The sequence below is a fragment of the Canis lupus genome, chromosome 6 (genome assembly GCF_003254725.2).
Source record: "Canis lupus dingo isolate Sandy chromosome 6, ASM325472v2, whole genome shotgun sequence".
Lineage (NCBI taxonomy): Eukaryota > Metazoa > Chordata > Mammalia > Carnivora > Canidae > Canis > Canis lupus.
This window is the reverse complement of record NC_064248.1, coordinates 53,879,953-53,899,032: the sequence shown is the minus strand read 5'-3', so window position 1 is coordinate 53,899,032 and position 19,080 is coordinate 53,879,953. Positions and strand designations below refer to the sequence as shown.

At 37.9% G+C, this 19,080-nt stretch overlaps 1 protein-coding gene and 1 long non-coding RNA gene across 8 annotated transcripts in view; one reads left to right on the top strand and one right to left on the bottom strand.

Annotated features, from left to right (window-relative positions):
• RWDD3 (RWD domain containing 3) overlaps positions 1 to 19,080 on the top strand; it is a 60,656-nt gene that overhangs the window by 2,822 nt on the left and 38,754 nt on the right. Inside the window, exons 2-5 of one of the 7 annotated variants that reach the window (XR_007411447.1) lie at positions 4,864 to 5,351; positions 7,702 to 7,817; positions 7,916 to 8,052; positions 10,630 to 10,678. Coding sequence is in view for 6 of the 7 variants with exons in the window: in XM_025417547.3 (XP_025273332.1) it covers positions 4,864 to 5,351; positions 7,702 to 7,817; positions 7,916 to 8,030 (719 nt within the window). In the remaining variant the exon portion in view is untranslated. Of the gene's footprint in view, positions 1 to 4,863; positions 5,352 to 7,701; positions 7,818 to 7,915; positions 8,409 to 10,629; positions 11,163 to 19,080 lie in introns of those variants that run through there. The other 6 variants (XM_025417547.3, XM_049111638.1, XM_025417546.3 and 3 more) reach the window with 6 other exon arrangements.
• Positions 9,553 to 17,849, bottom strand: LOC112640814 (uncharacterized). Its single transcript, XR_003124270.3, has 3 exons — positions 17,128 to 17,849; positions 14,994 to 15,124; positions 9,553 to 10,298 (listed from the first exon to the last, which is right to left on the bottom strand). It is a non-coding gene; the product is annotated as an uncharacterized LOC112640814 (long non-coding RNA).

Here is a 19,080-nt window from a genome sequence, read left to right as displayed (position 1 = left end):
GAGGGAGTTGGGGGGTGGTGTCACAGGTTATATTGCTGTAGTCAGTACTCATTATCTGTGGAGTTGTATTTCTGGAAATTATCTTGCAGATCAAAAAGTTGTAAAATGGAAGGCATATAAGACTAAATATCATATAGTGTGTTTGCACAGTAGCTTCAGAGTGAGTTTTTGTATTCTGCTAACACTCATGTTCAGATTGGATTGGGCCCTCTTGCAAAATCAATCATGACTGTCACCCACTGACCCCTCTAAATCTGCTCAGCTCTGTTTCCTGCTGATTGTCAGTACTGTGCTCACCTGTGTAAAACCAATTCAGCCTTGAACTTGACTTCTAACGGATCAGATTGTCACTTTTTGCTTTACTTATTTTTAGTTTTCCTTTTGCTTTTTTTCCTCTAACCGCATTTTAAACACATATAAAAATCCAGCCATAACATAGAAACCAGCATGAGTGGATGCATACTCATGGTGAGCTGCCCGGGAGCAAGAGGAAAGAAAGGCCTATGCAAAAAAGTACAAGAGGGGATTGGGGCTTCTTCATGATTTTTTGAGCAAAGGCTTACTCTGATGATATCTAAACATTGCGAAAAACAAAACACAGAAAGCCCTAAAAAACAACAAAAAACCCAAAACCCAAACAAAACCCAAAAACACACAAGTAAAAGGAAAGTCCGTTGTATATGGTTTCTTAATGGATGCTAAATGAATCTTGAAGAATATGTTCTATTAAATTGTTTACATTTTCCAATATCTTCTGTTAATTGGAGAGCATTTATTAAGTTCCTCTTGTGTGACCATGAAGTAGGGGAAATCCTTAAAAATAACATTGCTGTGGAATTGGGGGTTCAGTTCAGTTTTTCTAGTTTGAATTTTTGTTGTGTGGAGTGTGGTTAAGTGTGTAATTTCTTTCATATACTTGCAAGGAAGAATAAGGTTTGAAACCTATTTTAGTTAGTGTTTTATTTATGAGTTTAATGCACTTATTATAAGGCAGAGTGACTTAAAAAAAAAAAAAAAAAACAACTAGGGAATTTATATGTGAATTTCAACCAGAAGCAAGATCTTTTGGTAAGATCTTTAGATTAAAATAATCTTGGAACTTATGAAATTTTAGTTTTCTAGGGCAAACAAGTTTTCTGGGGCTTAGATGTTTATTGACAAAGATGAATTTGTTAAGCTTAATGAGTTTTTTGAGGTCGGCGGGGGTGGGCAAAGATTAACATTAGATTTAGAGCATGATTACTTTTGTTAATCACTCTTTCTAAGCCAATAATCTTAAAGCAGATAGAGGCAACTTTGTTTTTTTGTGTGTGTGTGTGTGTGTTTTTTTTTAATGAAAAAATCAGATTGACGGTGCATGTGGTTACATGAAAAATTCTGATGTGAGAAAGAGCCAGTTTAGTTGCATGTACAAACTAAGGCAGATATGAAATGGAAGCATAATATACATACTTCTAGAGTTTTAGGGAGAAAATGAGTTTTTAAAAGAATGTATAGTTTTATTACCACATTAAATATCAGCAGAATGGGGTACGTTATTAGGCTTTTCATTTTCCTATAGAAATAGCATTATTTTTTGTAACGTTAGTTTGTAGCCTGTGTGTGCGTGTGTGTGTTGTGAAGGGGAAATGGGCAGAGAATCACTGTCTCGAAGACCAATTAGGAAGAATGTTAATCCTTCCCAATTCTTGAAAGAATCAAAGCAATTTTTCTTCTAAACATATAACTAATAATTTTGCAATTTTATTTTTTTTTAATTTTTATTTATTTATGACAGTCGCACAGAGAGAGAGAGAGAGAGAGGGGCAGAGACATAGGCAGAGGGAGAAGCAGGCTCCATGCACCGGGAGCCCAATGTGGGACTCGATCCCGGGTCTCCAGGATCGCGCCCTGGGCCAAAGGCAGGCGCCAAACCACTGCGCCACCCAGGGATCCCTAATTTTGCAATTTTCTAAGGCAAAAGTAAGGATCTCCCATTGATTTTTCTTTCTCTCTCTTTTTTTTTTTTTTTTTTTTTGAGAGAGAGTGCAAGTGTGAGGGAAGGGAAAGGGAGAATGAGAATCCCAAGCAGGCTCCATACCCAGCATGAAGCCCAATGGGGAACTTGATCTCACCACCCCGAGATGATGACTTGAGCCAAAATACAGAGCTGGACACCCAACCAACTGAGCCACCCATGTGCCCCTCTCCCTTGTTTTCTATTTGTAGACTAGGACCAGAAAACTACTAAGAGAGAAAAATGATAATTGGTAAGAAATTGAAAGCCAGCTCAATAGCCTTTTCATACTTTCTCCCTGGACTACCTGTTTCTGTCAGCTCATTATCTGCACTGGGGAGGACCAGGTGGATACTTGAATGGCAGAGACTGGAAAACACTGTGGGTTTCAGGGTTTTGATCAGAAAGGGAGTCTTGCTTGAAGGGAAAAGTTTCCACTGTATTAGTTTCCTGTGGCTGCTATATCCAATTTCCAAAAATGTGGTGGCCTAAAATAACATGTATTTTCTCTCTTGTAGTCCTGAAGGTCAGAAACCTGAAATTGGTTCCACTGGGCTGAAAGCCAGTGGTCAGCAAGGCTGTGTTGCCCCTGGGGGCTCTGGGGGAGAATCTACTTCTTTGCCTTTTCCAGCTTCTAGAGCTGCATTTCTTGCACCCTTTTGCTCATGGTCCTTCTCTGTCTTCAAAGCTTGCAGCATAGCTTCTGACTTCAGAGATTACATTACTTTTTGTAGTACAGTCTCCCTCTGCCTTGCTCTTATAAGGACACTTGTGATTACATTTAGGGCCCATCTCAGAATCATTAACCTAATCACATCTGCAAAAGGCCCTTTTGCTGTGTTCTGGGGATTAGGACATCGTTGGGCCTTTATTTAGCTTACCACAGGTAGCAAGGACTTGTGCACCTGTGAGCCCCATAGTTACAAACTAGCTCTCAGAGCTGTAGAGCCATAAAATTGAAGTTTCTTATAACTTGTAAAATTGTTTCTTGGCTGTTATCTAAAAAGAAAATTGAGATATTCCAGTGGTGAAGAAAATAGTTCATTTGTTTCAGCCATAATACTTCTGATCTGAAAGTACCAGAAAATAAGTTCAAAGTACCATGGGAATCTCATAAGACAGATTTTAAAGAGGTGATGTTTGTTGAATGATGAATGTATAACAATACATTGGAGAAAGTGGGCTTCCTAAAGGATTTTTGGAGAGTTTATTCAGCCTAATGGTCATACGTTGTCTGTAGGTATATTTCTAATGCCCATTTCACAGTGAAATGTACTAATCTAACTTACATATAGGGGCCCTGTTTAATAATAAAATATTTTAAAAAATAAGGAACTGGATAGAAGAAAGAAGGGTTTTGAGAAACATGATGGATTGTAGAGGAGTGCACTAAGTAAGTTAGGTTTGGAAAATTTTTCTTTATACAGTACCCATTTTACTTCTGTAAACACATTTCAGTTGTATCATGTTAATATGGCCTTTAAAGTATGATGGTCACTGTGTTTCTGGATGGTGTCTTAAAATAGTGCTTTGCAGCTGATACTGAAGAGTCTGTTAAAAACACAACAACAAAAACCTCCTTTTCATAGCAGATGTGTTTGGTCCTGTGTGAATCAATGTCTGTAAGAACAGCTTTTATATAAATGGAATCAGATGGCTAGAAAGCCATTTTAATGTTCTGTTTGGTTCTTTCAAGGGGGACACATTCAGGTTCCAGTTGTTGAGGCTGTTGAGCAGCAATCCAGGTATGAAAATGAGAAAGGTTTGCCTGCCTCTCTTGTGAAGGAGAATGGAACAAGGGCTTGTGGAGAAAGAAGTAGGGGTAGAGAGAGGCAAGTTAGCTTCAAAGAGATTCGTCTGCACCCAGTTCTGTTCTACTCTGCTCTTCTGATCTGTGTGCTTCTGCCCCCTGCAGAATGAATCAGCCTGACGTTTTATCAACTTTTTGAAAAGTGGGGTGAAGTGGTGTGGAACACATCAGAGGGGTGAAGTCGAGCAAATCTGAAAGAGAGCAGTGTTTCATCTCCTATCCTGTGTGTGCTTTCCCCCTCCTCCTCATGGAGCCAGAAAGGGCTGAATTGATGTCAGCCCCATTTTAGTTCATCTTGTTACCTTCATGTTACACTGATACTAATATATTTGAAGTAGAAAAGACTGGGGCCAGGCAGTTACTGTCTCATGCACAGTCATCAGTTTCTCTGGCCCTGCAATCACACAGCATTCCAGTGTTTGCTTTGACTTGGATTTGCCACAAAATGACCTTCCTTAGATGTACTGTATAACTTTTAATTACTGATTGTATTTTTTGCAACACTCTGAACATTATTGTGAGTTCATTAAGAGTTTCCAGAATTAGAACTAAGTGTGGGTAGAAAAAAATTTTGTGATGAGAAATCGAGGGTCCCTGGGTGGGTTAGTTGGTTGTCTACCTTCAACTCAGGTCATGATCCCAGAGTCCTGGGATTGAACCCCTCGTTGAGCTTCCTGCTCAATAGGGAGTCTGCTTCTCCCTCTGCTCCTCACCCAGCTTGTGCTCTCTCTCTTGTTCTCTCTTTCAAGTAAATAAATAAAATCTTGAGAGAGAGAGAGAGAGAGAGAAAGCCTTCTGGTAAACCTGAATAGAAATGGGGCAAAAGTGCAAATGCTAAAGAAGCCCTGAGTGCTGGTATTTAGAAGCCCATGAATATGGGTAAGATTGAAGGAGATCTGTAAATCACGGCTCTCTTGGTATTATGTGTCTATTTGTAAGATATCTCCAGTTTTGTCATGAATCCTAAATTTTCATTGAAAACAAAAATCTTAACTTCTTGGTGTGCCATTCAAACTGAATTATGTATAGCTAATCATTATTTTTCGATGCTTTCCAGAAACAGATGGGACGGTATTCAGAATTCTCACAAAAGCCGAAGGACTTACGGGTGCGGATGTCCCTTTAGAATTGGTGTTCCATTTGCCGGTCAATTACCCTTCGTGTCTACCTGGTATCTCAGTTCACTCCAAACACTTGACCCGGGCCCAGTCCATGACTGTGAAAGAGAAATTACTTAAGCAAGCAGAGAACCTTTTGTCGGAACCTATGATTCACGAGTTGGTTCTTTGGATTCAGCAGAATCTCAGGCACATCCTCAACCAACTAGAAACTGGAAGTGGCAGTGAAAAGTGTACTTTTGCAACAGGCATGACCGTGGATGATGGACTGTGGATAACTCTTTTGCATTTAGATCACATGAGAGCAAAGACCAAGTATGTCAAAACTGTTGAGAAGTGGGCTTCCGATTTAAAGCTGACAGGAAGACTGATGTTCATGGGTAAAATAATACTGATTTTACTGCAAGGAGACAGAAGCAATATCAAGGTGCCAAAAATTTTAACATTGAATATGAATTTGGCTATTTTCTGTAAAATGGTGTGTCTATAAGTGTGTTTTGTGACCATGGGACAAATTAATCATTAAGATGTTAATGGATCTCTATTTTTTAAAGAATGTCTCTAACTTCTAATTATGACTACAAACCTGCAAAGCTTGAAGAATAAGTGGATATTTAAAAAATTATTCCACATGATGAAAGTGATAGATCATAAGAAAATCTCTGTGGTGCATGAATGTTTGTTTCTGTAATTAGCTTTGAGCCTCAACTTTATAAATGTGCACTAAAAGTTCGTGCATATTTAGATTTTATTCCTCAAGAACAGCAAAGTATATCTTTTTATGAGTAGTATGTAAAAGTTTTAACTTTTTGTCAGTTAAAAACACGTTCTGATGCTTTAATTTGGCTTCCATAATACCTGGAAAGAGGAGCTGGTTCCCCCTAACCAGGATTTAGTGTTAGTGGAAGTAGCATCATTAAGGCTGTCAGCTTGTCACCTCCTACCTAACTTTTGCTTTCCACCTGACTTGTCTCAGCAGCTGCTTTCAAAATCATCATCTTCAGATTCTCCAAGTTTGCATTCTCCACTCATCTAACCTGTTTTCTGTGGGACCAGACGAGGAAAGCTGCTTATTATATTTTAAATCTTGAAAGCACTACAAATCACTTAATAGGTTTTATGCTTTCAGATGGGTTGGGTCAAGAATACTTACAATTGAATTTATTCAAAACAGATTTAGCTTGCACAACCTATAATCTGAAAGATTTGTAGAATAACTAGCTTTTTCAGGATGGGCGCTTATCACAATACTTATTTGGCATTTGGTTAACCAGCTTAGTGTTGGGGTTATAGCTCTAGATGCCACAAATAATTAAAGTTTAAATCTTAGTTTGAGGTCTGACCAAAGTACCAGATATGCAAGGTGATTTATAGCGTATGTATAAAACTTGACATTTCGGGTAAACTACTGGCTAACAAAATGAATACAAATTAATTTCCTTGTTCATATTTCCCTGAAAGGCTCAGACTTTTCTTTAGGCCAGCTCAGGAATGGTAGGCTAAGTGCAGCTGTTTTGCAGATGTTGTTACTCAGATTGGATCCATCAGTTAATTAACAAGTATTTATTCATATGACTAGAACTTTGCTAATGTAGAGAAATTATACTTTTTATTTTTATTTATTTTATTTTTTAAAAATTTATCTATTCATAAAGACACAGAGAAAGAGAGAGGCAGAGGGAGAAGCAGGCTCCATGCAGGAAGCCCGATGTGGGTCTCGATCCCGGGACTCCAGGATCACACCCTGGGCTGAAGGCAGATGCTCAACTGCTGAGCCACCCAGGCATCCCGAAATTACACTTTTTAAAGAGTTTTTTAAAAAAAGATTTTATTTATTTATTCATGAGAGACACAGAGAGAGAAGCAGAAGCATAGGCAGAGGGAGAAGCAGGCTCCCTGTGGAAAACCCAATGCAGGACTTTATCCCAGGACCCCCGGATCATGCCCTGAGCCAAAGGCAGATGCTCAACCACTGAGCGACCCAGGCATCCCTAATGTGTTTTCTTTTTTATGAGCTTTCCCTAAAATACTATTTAATGTAAATATCTTGGTTAGATTTTTAAAGATTGTATATCAGGATTGAGAATTGGAGGTACAAATTATAGATACCATCCAATTTGAATGGTAAGTGCTGTGTGCCTATTATCTTTTTTCAGGCACAGAAATAGTAATAATACTGCCAGTAGATGTACTATTTTTTTTTTAAGATTTTTATTCATTTATTCATGAGAGACACAGAGAGAGAGGCAGAGACACAGGCAGAGGGAGAAGCAGGCTACATGCAAGGAGCCCGATGTGGAACTCGATCCTAGGACTCCAGGATCACGCCCTGGGCCGAAGGCAAGAGCCAAACCACTAAGCTACCCAGGGATCCCCTGGCTGTACTATTAATTGTGCCATAGCAATCTGTGCCAGCCTGTCCTCTGAGTGCTTTGCATGTATTAACTCATTTAATCATCACAGCTTCCCATAAGCTGGGTGCCGCTCTGAGTACTGTTTTATGGATTAGGTTCCTGAGGCACAGAGGGCTTAGATAACCAGCCTGGAATCAGATTCAGGAGGCCACGCAGTCCAGATTTAAACCTGTGTAGTTTGATGGCCTCCTTCAACTAGCACATTCTTCTGCCTAGAATAGAAAGACACTGTAGCCCTCTTCCTGCTTGATTCAGAGAGTACTCCAGGCAGGAAAATAACCCTGCAGGCCCATGGCTCCTTTAAAAGTAGGACTTGGAGATTCAGAGTAAGATATGTATTTAATGTACTGATTTATCATTTAGGAGTACCTGATTCTTCAGAAAACCTCCAAAGTAGATGTGGACTCAAGTGGAAAGAAATGCAAAGAGAAAATGATTAGTGTACTGTTTGAAACAAAAGTACAGACAGAACACAAAAGGTATAATTTAGTACGATTGCAGATGGAAAAGTAACTGAATCGATAATTATACTCTGACAAATCCAGGCATATTCATGAGTTTCTCTTGTATAATGCAGGTTTCTGGCATTTGAAGTCAAAGAGTATTCATCGTTGGATGAGTTACAAAAGGAATTTGAAACTGCAGGACTTAAGAAGCTTTTCTCCGAATTTGTTCTCGGGCTGGTAAAATGAAATGGAAGACAGGAATCTTTTAGTAAGACAGCAGTGGTTTTTTGTTTTGTTTTGTTTTGTGTTTTACATTGGATTTTGGGAATGGCTAATTGAAATCCTTGTAAGGGAACAATTTTAAAGTTTCTCTGAAGCAAAATAATAGACACCGTTCTAACTTTGGGAACAAAGGCCCATTTTGTTTATGGACTATTAAACAGTAAAAACACCCAAGTATCCTAATTTTTGCCAGTAAAGGCTAGGTTCAATAGAAGGAGTGTTATTTGAAAGATAAATATAAAATGATGATGGTAAATGAGCTCTTGTGATTATATAGAGGATTTGTTTGGAACTGTGCAATTTTCTGGCCAATTTTCTTGTAATTAAATGAATTTTTTTAAAGATTTGTTTTCATGTTTACTTTTTTCATGTTTATATTTTTAGCTTTTGATCACGATTTTCCTCCATTCAGCTTATTATGTCTAATGTTTTAAGTTGAATGTTAAGAAAAATACAACACTGATTTCTTTGTGAAAGTGCATCAACTGTTAGTTTAAATACAAACCAAAAAAGTTCTATAGAACTTGATTTTTGGTCACTTTCTTTGGGGTCAGCTATAGGACTAGAGAGCTAATTTAAATAATAATACTTATAATAATAAATATTTATTATTATAAATATAATTTTTAAATTATTATTGTGGGAGGGACACAGAGGGAGAGGGAGAGAAAGAATCCTAAAGCAGGCTTCATGCCTAGCGTTTGTTTTTTTTTTTTTATAATGAATAAATTTATTGTCTTACAAAAATCATTGTCTAGAAATATGGGAATACAAGAAAAAAGATATTTGCAGTCAGGTGTCTGGTGGTCAACAGCCAGTACAATTCATAAAGGGGGAAAACCAAAGATTCCAAACCCACGTGACAAATTCTTCCTAACAAGTGTTAAAGCTTTTAACCCAAAAGGTTTGTGTTTTCAAGCACATTGCAAAGGATCAAGGATTTATAATTAACACTGATTCATTGTCACTGAATGTTTATAGTACCACTTCGACTAGAGAGGTACATGATATGAAGCACAGTTGAATTTGTTACAGAGGGGCTTGATGTTACTACTAATATCATGGTCTGAGCCGAAATTGAGTCAGATGCTTAACCAACTGAGCCACCAGGTTCCCCTTAAAATAATTTTTGGAAAAACTTACCTTCTGATTTTACAAGGGAAGAAATGTTTTACATAAAATGAACTTGACTTGTTGGATGGAGGAAATGATATAGAGATTACTATTTTTTCTTTCTTTTTTTTATTTGAGAGAGAGAGAGTGAGCACAAATGGGGAGGAGGGGCAGAGGGAGAGGAAGAAGCATTCTCCCCGCTGAGCAGGGAACCTGATGTGGGGCTCCATCCCAGGACCCTGGGATCATGATCTGAGCCAAAGGCAGATGCATAACCGACTGAGCCACCCAGAGACCCTTAGATACTATTTTTTATTTCTTAGGAAATATGTTGAAGTATGATATCTTAAAATATATTTATTACAACCTAAGGAAGAAAGAAGCCATAAAATAAAAGCTTGTATTACAATCTGTAACAAAAATGTAAGGAGACATTTATGTTTGAGAAAGGGTATTTGTGTTCATAAAATCAATTGTGCTTCCAAAATAAAGGGCCAAGTGATGGAGGAAAGGCTATGCAAATCGCTTTCACTGCATCTATGAAGTACAATGAGGTCATTATAAAATCATAACTGATGGGAGACATAAGTGAGGAAATGTTGCAGCATGCTGGTAGTGTTTCTTGACTGTGCTGCTCTGGGGCCACAGTGGCTCAATCTGATTGTCTCACTTTCAGGCACCCTTATAATTTAATTATATCTACCTATTGATCATTTTATGGGGTTCTACTGAGGGAGATTTTTGGTTCATTTTACCTCATTCCAGAGTGTTAATGATTTTTTTCTTGGAGAACTGATAAATGAAGTTGGGTTGTTCTATGGGAATAGCATATGGCAAGGAGAATCTAGGCTACTAGTATGCTAAACTGAAAATAGGCTTGAAAATTTGGGGCTGGTCATTATTACCATTTCATTTAATTTACTAAACAGGGAGATTAAAAATTATTGCCATCAAGGCTGTAACAGTAGAAAAGAAGGAGGAGGCTGATCTGAATTTTATCACAACAGAACTGCTAGTCCTTTATTTATTTTATCTTGAATCTTCTCTGCTCAGATGTTTTCCACAGCATACTTTGTGGTTCTCCTCCAAACTTTCATCTTCAGATTTGATCCTGTACCCCTAGAGAAAAACTTGAATCAGGCAAAATTGAATGTTGGTAGTGACTTTCTCCAAATTAATTAAATTTCTGTTTGCTAAAATTATGTTTAAAAAGTATTGTTATGATTACTTTCTTGGATGAATACATCTGAGTCTTTCACAAATATACATATCAATGCAAAACTAAACTTGACAGAGACTTACATAAATTTAATTTGACCATCTCTGAATAAAAGATAATTTAAAATTATCAAAAAGTCTGTAAGAGTCTCTTTGGTATTTTATTAACTTTAGAGGGAGAGAATTGTTTTCATTGATATTTTTGCTTCAAACTCTGATGGTTTCTTTTCAGCTTGAGGAACTTATGAAAAGATAACTAGAACTTCTGGAAGATAGAAGAGGTGAGGCCAAAGGCTGGGACTCCTGAAGGATTATCATAAGAGTAAGACCGAAGTGTAAATAAACTAATTGTCCTAATACTACAGCTAAATGTTGATGATTCTGTTAGGTCCAGGAAGTCTTAAACTTTGATTTTGGATTAAGGTAATCCATAATTCTAATGTCCCCATATCCTCCACATCTTTGGAGGAAGGTAACATTATTCTAGGTGTCAAATTTTATCTGTGAGTAATTTTAAAATTCAATATCAAGCGAATAATCAGATATAATTGGACTCATGAAGAGAAGATACTATCAGTAAGAAACAACAGAAACAATAGACAATAGAAACAGACCCATGAGGACTCTACATGCTGAAATTATTAGACCTAGATCATGAAACAGTTATGCTTAGTATGTTTCAGTAGATAAAAGCCAAACTTGGAGCTGTTATTAGAAACTGTAAGAGGTGACATGGTATACTTATATTTGCAAAACAACAAAACAAAAAACAGAGATTCTGAAACTGAAAAATATAAAAATTAAAGGGATGGTTAATTACTTAAAGTCCATTTAGGAAATCAGAAACCAGCAAAGGTATTTCAGTGAATTTAATGCAGGAATTGGTTAGAAGGCTGGAAAAGCAAAAGGGAAAACGAATGACACTGTATGACAGGAAAACAAAAAAAAAGAGGGATGGGTGATTTCCTTAGAGTTCAGAAATTGCCAAAAGTATGTACCTGTTGCTGCACTTTAAAAACTGTTGTAATTGGTCCCAGATCTGCTAAAATGATACTCCCTGGACCAGAGCTAAAACTGTTTATAGGTACTATCCCTGGGCTGTTGAAGTTGCCACTTGCTACCACTGTAGCAAATACCAGCAACTATCACATCACAGTGCTGGAATCTGTGCTGTCTTCAGATTTCTCAGCAGTTACTCCTATTGACCAAACCCAACAGGAATTCAGCTGGCAAAGAAGTGTGGGAAATGTAGTTTGAATATTCCAACCCAGAAGAACCACAGAATATAGAAGGATGGGTGTGTGTGTGTGTGAAGTGAGAGGGGAAACACTTGAGTGCCTGTAGCAAGTAACCAGCACAATTTTCCCTTTTAGCTATTAAACATTCTCATATACTCCCTACTCATATTTAACTTTCTGTACAACTATAATTTTATGCTTTCATCTATGCAGATTTAACTATCTTTTTGTGTGCAAAGAGATTTTCACCTTTTTCCCCCAAAGGGGAAAAATAAAGTCCCATCAGTTATTATTATACACACTGCTAGTTCAGTCACAAATCCCACCTGAATAGTCTGTAACCTGAAATGAAACCATAAAAGTGTGCCAACACCAACATCTCCTATATGACTTGAGGGAAGGAAAGGGATGGACTTAAGGGAAGAGGGAAGAAGAAATAGTTAATATATACAAAGATATACAGAACATGCAATGAATAAAATTTTCATGTGTACTTTGGTACTTATTTCTATGCCTGACCATAAAGCTGCAGCTGATATTTATAACTTCTTCTTCTACTCCATTTTTCTTTGCTCATGGTCAGTACTTTCACTGGTTAAGGCTCTCTACCTACTAGGGTAGCCAAAGCTTCATTCTGGAAAGATCTAAGTCCTCAATAGTTGAGTTGCTTATTAATTTTGACTATTGGTCAAGAAATATTAAGAGGCAACCCAGAGAATTCCTGGACTCCTAACATAGTTCTTGTTGACCTCATTGTGTATCAGTAAGCCAATTTTGCTGTAATTATCTGGATCAATCACCACAGCCATTATGGGAACCTCTTTCTTTGCTTTTGGTTTAGTGTCATGAGGAGCCTAATTTATGCAAGTGTCAGTCAACTTCTAATTCATTTGAATCATTTTGTGTGCCCTGGTAGAAATATTCTTTTCATGGGAACTAAGACTGCCAAACCAGTATAGCCCAAGTTTACATAAATGAGAATAAAAAAAAATCCGTGAGTGGATTGTTAAATATAATATGGACAGAAATCCATCCTCTTGTTTCCTTGATTTCTAGACCCTTGTATTCTGGTAGTGGGAGAAACACATCTTGTATTGATCACTGATTCAAAGTACTTCTTTATCTTGTATGATAGCACTTCAGCCTTTCAAAATCTTGTCTCCCAGCTGGCCAAATAACTGAGTCTTTTGTAGATGATTATTCTATCAAGCAAGCCACTTCTGGGTGATTTGGTACATGGAAAGACCTATGAATTTCATAGTCACAAGCCCATTGCTACATTTCTTTTGTAGTGAAATGAATTTCTCATTGTGCGCTCACAATGTCTATAATACTGTGATTGGTAGTATTACAGGAAGGGACTTCTGATTCATATCCAAGATAAGTATTTTTTTTTAAACTCTATGGAGCATTTTATTTAGAGGGAGGTGGTTTTTTGTTTAATTTTATTTATTTATTTATGATAGTCAGAGAGAGAGAGAGAGAGAGAGAGAGGCAGAGACACAGGCAGAGGGATAAGCAGGCTCCATGCACCAGGAGCCCGATGTGGGATTTGATCCTGGGTCTCCAGGATCGCGCCCCAGGCCAAAGGCAGGCGCCAAACCACTGCGCCACCCAGGGATCCCCAAGATAAGTATTTTTATGAAGACAAATTGCTGGCCCTTCCAGTAGAGAAGAGGTCCAACGTGATTAGTCACTAGGCAACTAGTATCTCCTAGGAAATGAGGCCCTACTGGTGATTCAGCATTGATCTCTGTTCGTAGCAGGTTAGGCACTCAACAGTGATAACAGCAAGGTCAATATTGGTAAGAGAAATTTTGTGTTGCTGAGCCCATGTATAGCTTCTATCCCTGCTGCCATATTTGCTTTGTAGAAGAACCCACTGAGCAACCACTGGGATGCTTAGGGAAAGAGGGTAACTGATGTCTATAGGATGAGTCAGCCTGTCCATTTGATCAATGAAGGCTTTCTCCACAGTGGTTGCCCTTTGATAAACATCACATGGGACACAAATATCCTCATATTTTGTGCTTGTCCTGAGGGGTCCATTCACATGTCTCTGCTTCAGATCTTGTCATTAGTCTTCTGATCTCATTCTTTCAAAGTGACTGAGTCCCTGGCCAATTCATTAGCCACTGCCCATGAAACACTGTAGATCTACACCATGGACATTTCCTTACCTAGACAAAGCAGACAACCAGAAGTACTGCTCAAAGTTCTGCCCCCTGAAAAGATTTTTTTTCACTTTCACCTTTCAGAGACACTCTAGACTGGAATGGTAATTGCTGAAGCATGTTGTGATGAACCAACTATATACCAGGCCTGAGTTCTTTCTTTCTCTGTTAACAAGTTATAGGTACTCCCCATGACAGGAAGAAGAAGCTGTGCAGTAGTTGCTAGAGGCATCTGAGCCACTGGATCATGTAGCTTGCCTGTGCCTTCAGGATCTGCTTCAGCTTGATCTTGTACAGGTCACTTCATTGTACATACTAAATTTAGGATTTCGTGGATGAAATAATACCCAGTTCATGCTATAGTCAATGAGCACAGTTAAGTGTTCAGTCTCATCTAAGATCCAGGAGTAAGGTAGGAGTTCTTTTTCAAGGGAAAGGTAATTATACATAAAAGAGAGCATGGCTTTGATTTAAAACCCTAAGTTACACTGTGCTTGTGAGGGGCTGTATATGGCATCACCACAGGCCATAATTATGTTGAGCTTCATTGGGTCTTCTGGGTTGCAAAGTCCATGTAAGTAAAGCAGCTTGTACTGTAGTTTGGATCTATAACCTTTTCTTGCTCTGGGACCCACTCAAAACAGGCAATTCCAAGGGTTATTCATCCAATGGGGCAGAAAATCACATTCCAATGCAAAATATATTGCCTCCAGAATCCAAAGATGCCTAAGAAGCATTATACTTTAATGGTAGAAGTACAGGGGGAGGCAACTTGGGATATCCTGGGATATACCTGGAAACACTGGAGCCCTAAAAACCTCATCATGCTGTTGGGCTTCTGAATTTTTATGGGTTTTTATCTCCTTCTTTTTGATAAGGTACTTAGAGCACTGACTACTTTATTTTCACCAGGTCTCATTAGCATGCTCACAGGGATGTTAAAATGAATGAAGTCCTTGAATACCAACTTATGGTATCAGTAAAATATAGTCATGAAGTGAAAGTGTCAGGCTGTACTTGGTATAGGCAAAACCAAACTGCTTCTAGTAGGCTTTACAAACTGATATCGAGAAAAAGCATTTACCAGAACCAGAGCTGGATACCAAGTACCCAGGGCTATGTTGAGTTGCTGCAGGATAAGACCACATCTGGAATAACAATTATAATTGGAGTCAATTACCTACCTGAATTTGATATTCTACAGCCATTCTCTGAGACCCATCTGCCTCTGCCAAGCCCAATCGGTGAGTTAAATGGGATGTTATAGGAATCGCACTTGGAAAGGACAGAACATGGTCCTGGAACAATTGAGTACCTATATGGAGAAAAAGAAAATTAAATTTTGCTCCTACTTAACATCATAACCAAGATTAATTCCAGATGGATTAGAGACCAAAATGTGAACAGCGAAAATATTTTAGAAGAAAACATGGAAGCATATTTTCTTGATGTTCAGATCATGGTGTTAAACAGGACACAGAAACAACATCTTGATGGGAAAGATTGGTAAATTGGACTCATTAAAATAAAACACTACTGTTCATCATTAAAGCTATCATTAAAGATAACAGAAAGGCAAGCCACAGAATGGGCAAAGGCCTTTAACATTTAATTGATACAGGTCTCATTTTCATAATATTGATAAGAAATACAACCCGATAGAATGGGCAAAAGAATCTTGAATAGGTACTTCATAACCAAAATTATCCAAATGGATCAAAAAGTATGCAAAAGTGCTCAATGTCATTAGTAATCAGGGGAAATGCAAATTAAAACCATAATGATACCACTTGGCACCTACTAGAAGAGCTAAAACTTAAAAGATGGATAATAACAAGAGTGGACAAAGAAGTGAAGCAATGTGAACACTGACACACCTTTGGCAGGAGTATAAATTGACCTGACTACTTTGAACAAACAGCTTGATATAATCTAGATAAACTGACAATTCCATATCCCAGCATTTCTGCTCATAGATATATACTTCACAGAAACATGCTCATAAATGTGTGAGGTTACCCATACAAGAATGTCCATAATAATATCATTTTTAATAGCCCAAATGAAGCAATTCAAACATCCATTAACACAGAATGGATAAGTAAGTTGTGGTATACTCATGCAATGGAACACAATAGAGCAAACTAAGTGAATGAAGTATAACCATGTAGAACAACATGGATTCATTTTTAAAAAGCAATGTTGCACAAATGAAGTAAACAAAAGAATATGTGCCATATGACTTTAAAAGTTCAAAAGCAGGCTAATGACAGTTACAGATGCATACTGAAAGACAAACAAAGCAGTGGTTATAATAGAAGTCAGCATGACAGTCACCTATAGGGGGAAACCATGGGATTGTGGTTGGCGTTGCACCTAAAGGTTTTTTTTTTGTTGTTATTTTTGCAGGGGGAGATGGCTGTGTTTTACTTCCTGACCAGGTGCTCATTTCTCAGACATTTCATTATAGTAATTCATTAGGCTCTACACTTACTTTATTGTATATTTCTATATTTTTTCTTCTGTAAAAGTAGGCTTACTTTTAAAAAAAATGCCAGAGTTCTTACAATATTTTTAGTAAATAAGAAAAATATTGAAAGTACTTCTTAGATCTTTGTAATTAGTAGCAATTTCTCCAATCTTAAAGCTTGGCTCAGCCACATACAAAATTTGGAAGGTAGGTGCAGAAGGATAGGCTATTTTAAGTAGAGTCGTTAGGGAAATCTCTAAGGGGATGGCATTTGAAGCAATATTGAATGAAAGCGACCAAACCTGGGAAAAGTAGGCAGAGAATTCCAGGCAGCAAGAATTCTAAGTGAAGAACCCCTGAGGCCTGAAGGCACACAGACTGTTTGAAATGGATTCAACTGAGTGGAGATTGATTTTGAGACAGAAGCGGTACATCTCCCTGTCTTAGCATGCCCAATGATCTCTGTCTTCAGTTATGCTAACTTTATGAGACTTATTAGGCTTGTTAGCATTATTTTTGACCCCTTAATAAGGTATTTTCCACTTATTTTTATACAAAAGGGAAAATACAACATGCAAATACTTGTACAAAGAGAGCTACATAACTTGAAGATATTAACGGTTTTGAAATTGGGGTACGATAGCTTAATTTGTCTGTCATTTGGTGCACCACTATCTGAAATTGATAAATGATAAATGAAAAAATTGCTACTAATCAAGTTTCACTACTATACTGCATAGGGCAGAAAAATGAATTTGAAATAAACAGATTAAAACTAGGTGCAATCCCCTCATATCATGAAAAGCAGACAAAAACATCTAAAGATTGCAAAACTGCCAGTGACTTACAAAAATGATCCAGGAACAAGAAAAGTTGGGGAGTGAACTCTTCATTTTTGATCACTTTGTCGTTTCAGCTAATCTAATGCCTAAGTCAGTTTGCTTTCCACCGTTTGGTTTTGGACTAGGTTGCTTTTTTCCAAACAACCTGCATCATAATTTTAATTTCTTCAGATCACCTGGAGTGATGTTTCTTTATTCCTTCCGTTCCTCTTGGATTAGTCAGGGTTCTCCAGAGAAACAGAGCCAACTCCTTATTTTAAGGAGTTGGAGGCTGGCAAACTCAAAATTTGTGGAATGGGACAGCAGGCTGGAGTCTCAGTAAGGGCGGATGTTGTCATTTACGTCGAAGGCTGTCAGTGTGAAGCCGTGGCGCAGAGCCAGTGATGCAGCTGCAGTCGGCAGGCAGGCCGCTGGCCGAGCCCTCTCTTGCTTGGGGGAGGTCCTTCTTTTGTTCTATTCACATTTTCAACTGATTGGATGAGGTCCACCCACATTATAAGGAGCAATCTGCTTTCCCAAAGTCCACTGATTTAAATGCAAACCTCACCCTGAAACACCCTCACAGGACCATCCAGAATGATGTTTGGCCAAATACGCGAACAACATGGCTCAGCCAAGTTGACACATACAATTAGCCATCACACTTCTCAAGAAGCCATCCGTAGCTTTGCTTTCAGAGGCAAGGAATGTGGCTTTCAGTTCGTAGCCGCTTACCCCACTCTGGTGTCTTCTTACCATATACCAAAGCTACAAAACATTAAAGACTGAAAAGAATCTGTAATAACATTGGTAAGAAAGATACCATTTACAAAACAAGTTAACAACTTGACAAACTGTACTTTTCTTTGGCCTGAATAGCTCCTCTTGAGTCAGAACTGACCCCAGTAATAAATTCCACAAAAAGCTACATTTCTACCAGCCTAGGAGTATAAAAAATGTAGACTCAAAGATGTGTATTGATTTTTTTAAAAATGTGAACTCACCTGTTTTGGGACAGCTTTCTAGAGCTCTAAACTTGTGTTTGCTCAGTTCATTGCTATAAAGTGTTATTAGAAGGGAATTCTAGAGTGGTACTCCTTTCTATGTGAACTCCAACCTAGTTTTTTTTTTTTTCCTGATGTGTCTGACAATCCTGTTTTTCCATCACTGAGGAACTGTTAGCCTCTGCTAATCTTCAGCAATAGACCGTACATGCAAGCAGGAAAGCTATGCTGTAAAGTGGTAGTGATTTCCAGATTTCCATGCATGGAGTTTTTCACTTCATTACTTGGGAATTTTATCCATTTGTGTATCTTCTCTCTGTAGCCGTGGTTCAAGTTTACACCTCAGGTCCTGGCTCTGCTCCTGAACTCTACACACCTGTTTCTAACTGCCTGATATTACAACCTAAATGTCCTGCCAACATCTTAAATCCACTAGGATTAAAACAAATGATCCCTTTTTGTTCTTGTTGATATTGTTACCAAAACTGTCACTTGACTCCCAGGATTAATCTTGGATTTTCCATTGACTTTTTCCTCACTTCTTTGTATCCAAATAGCTGCCAAGTCTAGTTCCTACTGAATCTTATATTCTCATATCTTTTCCATTTTCATGGACACACTGTATGCCAGGTTCTTATTTTTTCTGGTGAGGACTATTGGAAGTCTCCAACCTAATATTCTCATCTCTGTTCTCCCCCTGACCCATCCTATGTATTAATAATCCTTCATATAAAACTTAGGGTCAGATGTGTTTCAGATTGCAGATTTTTCATTTCAGTTGTTGGAGTTTTAGAAAGGTAGGTAATGTGGAGAAGATACTTTATATTACAGAGTCCCCTAATGGATACTGGGGCAATGTCCTGTAGTCAGATCTTGTTTTTCTTCAGTGAAATATATGGATATTCACCTTAAGTAGGTAAATAAAAAATATAAGTGATCTTGTATTGTTCAAGTTAAACTTTAACACCAAATGAGT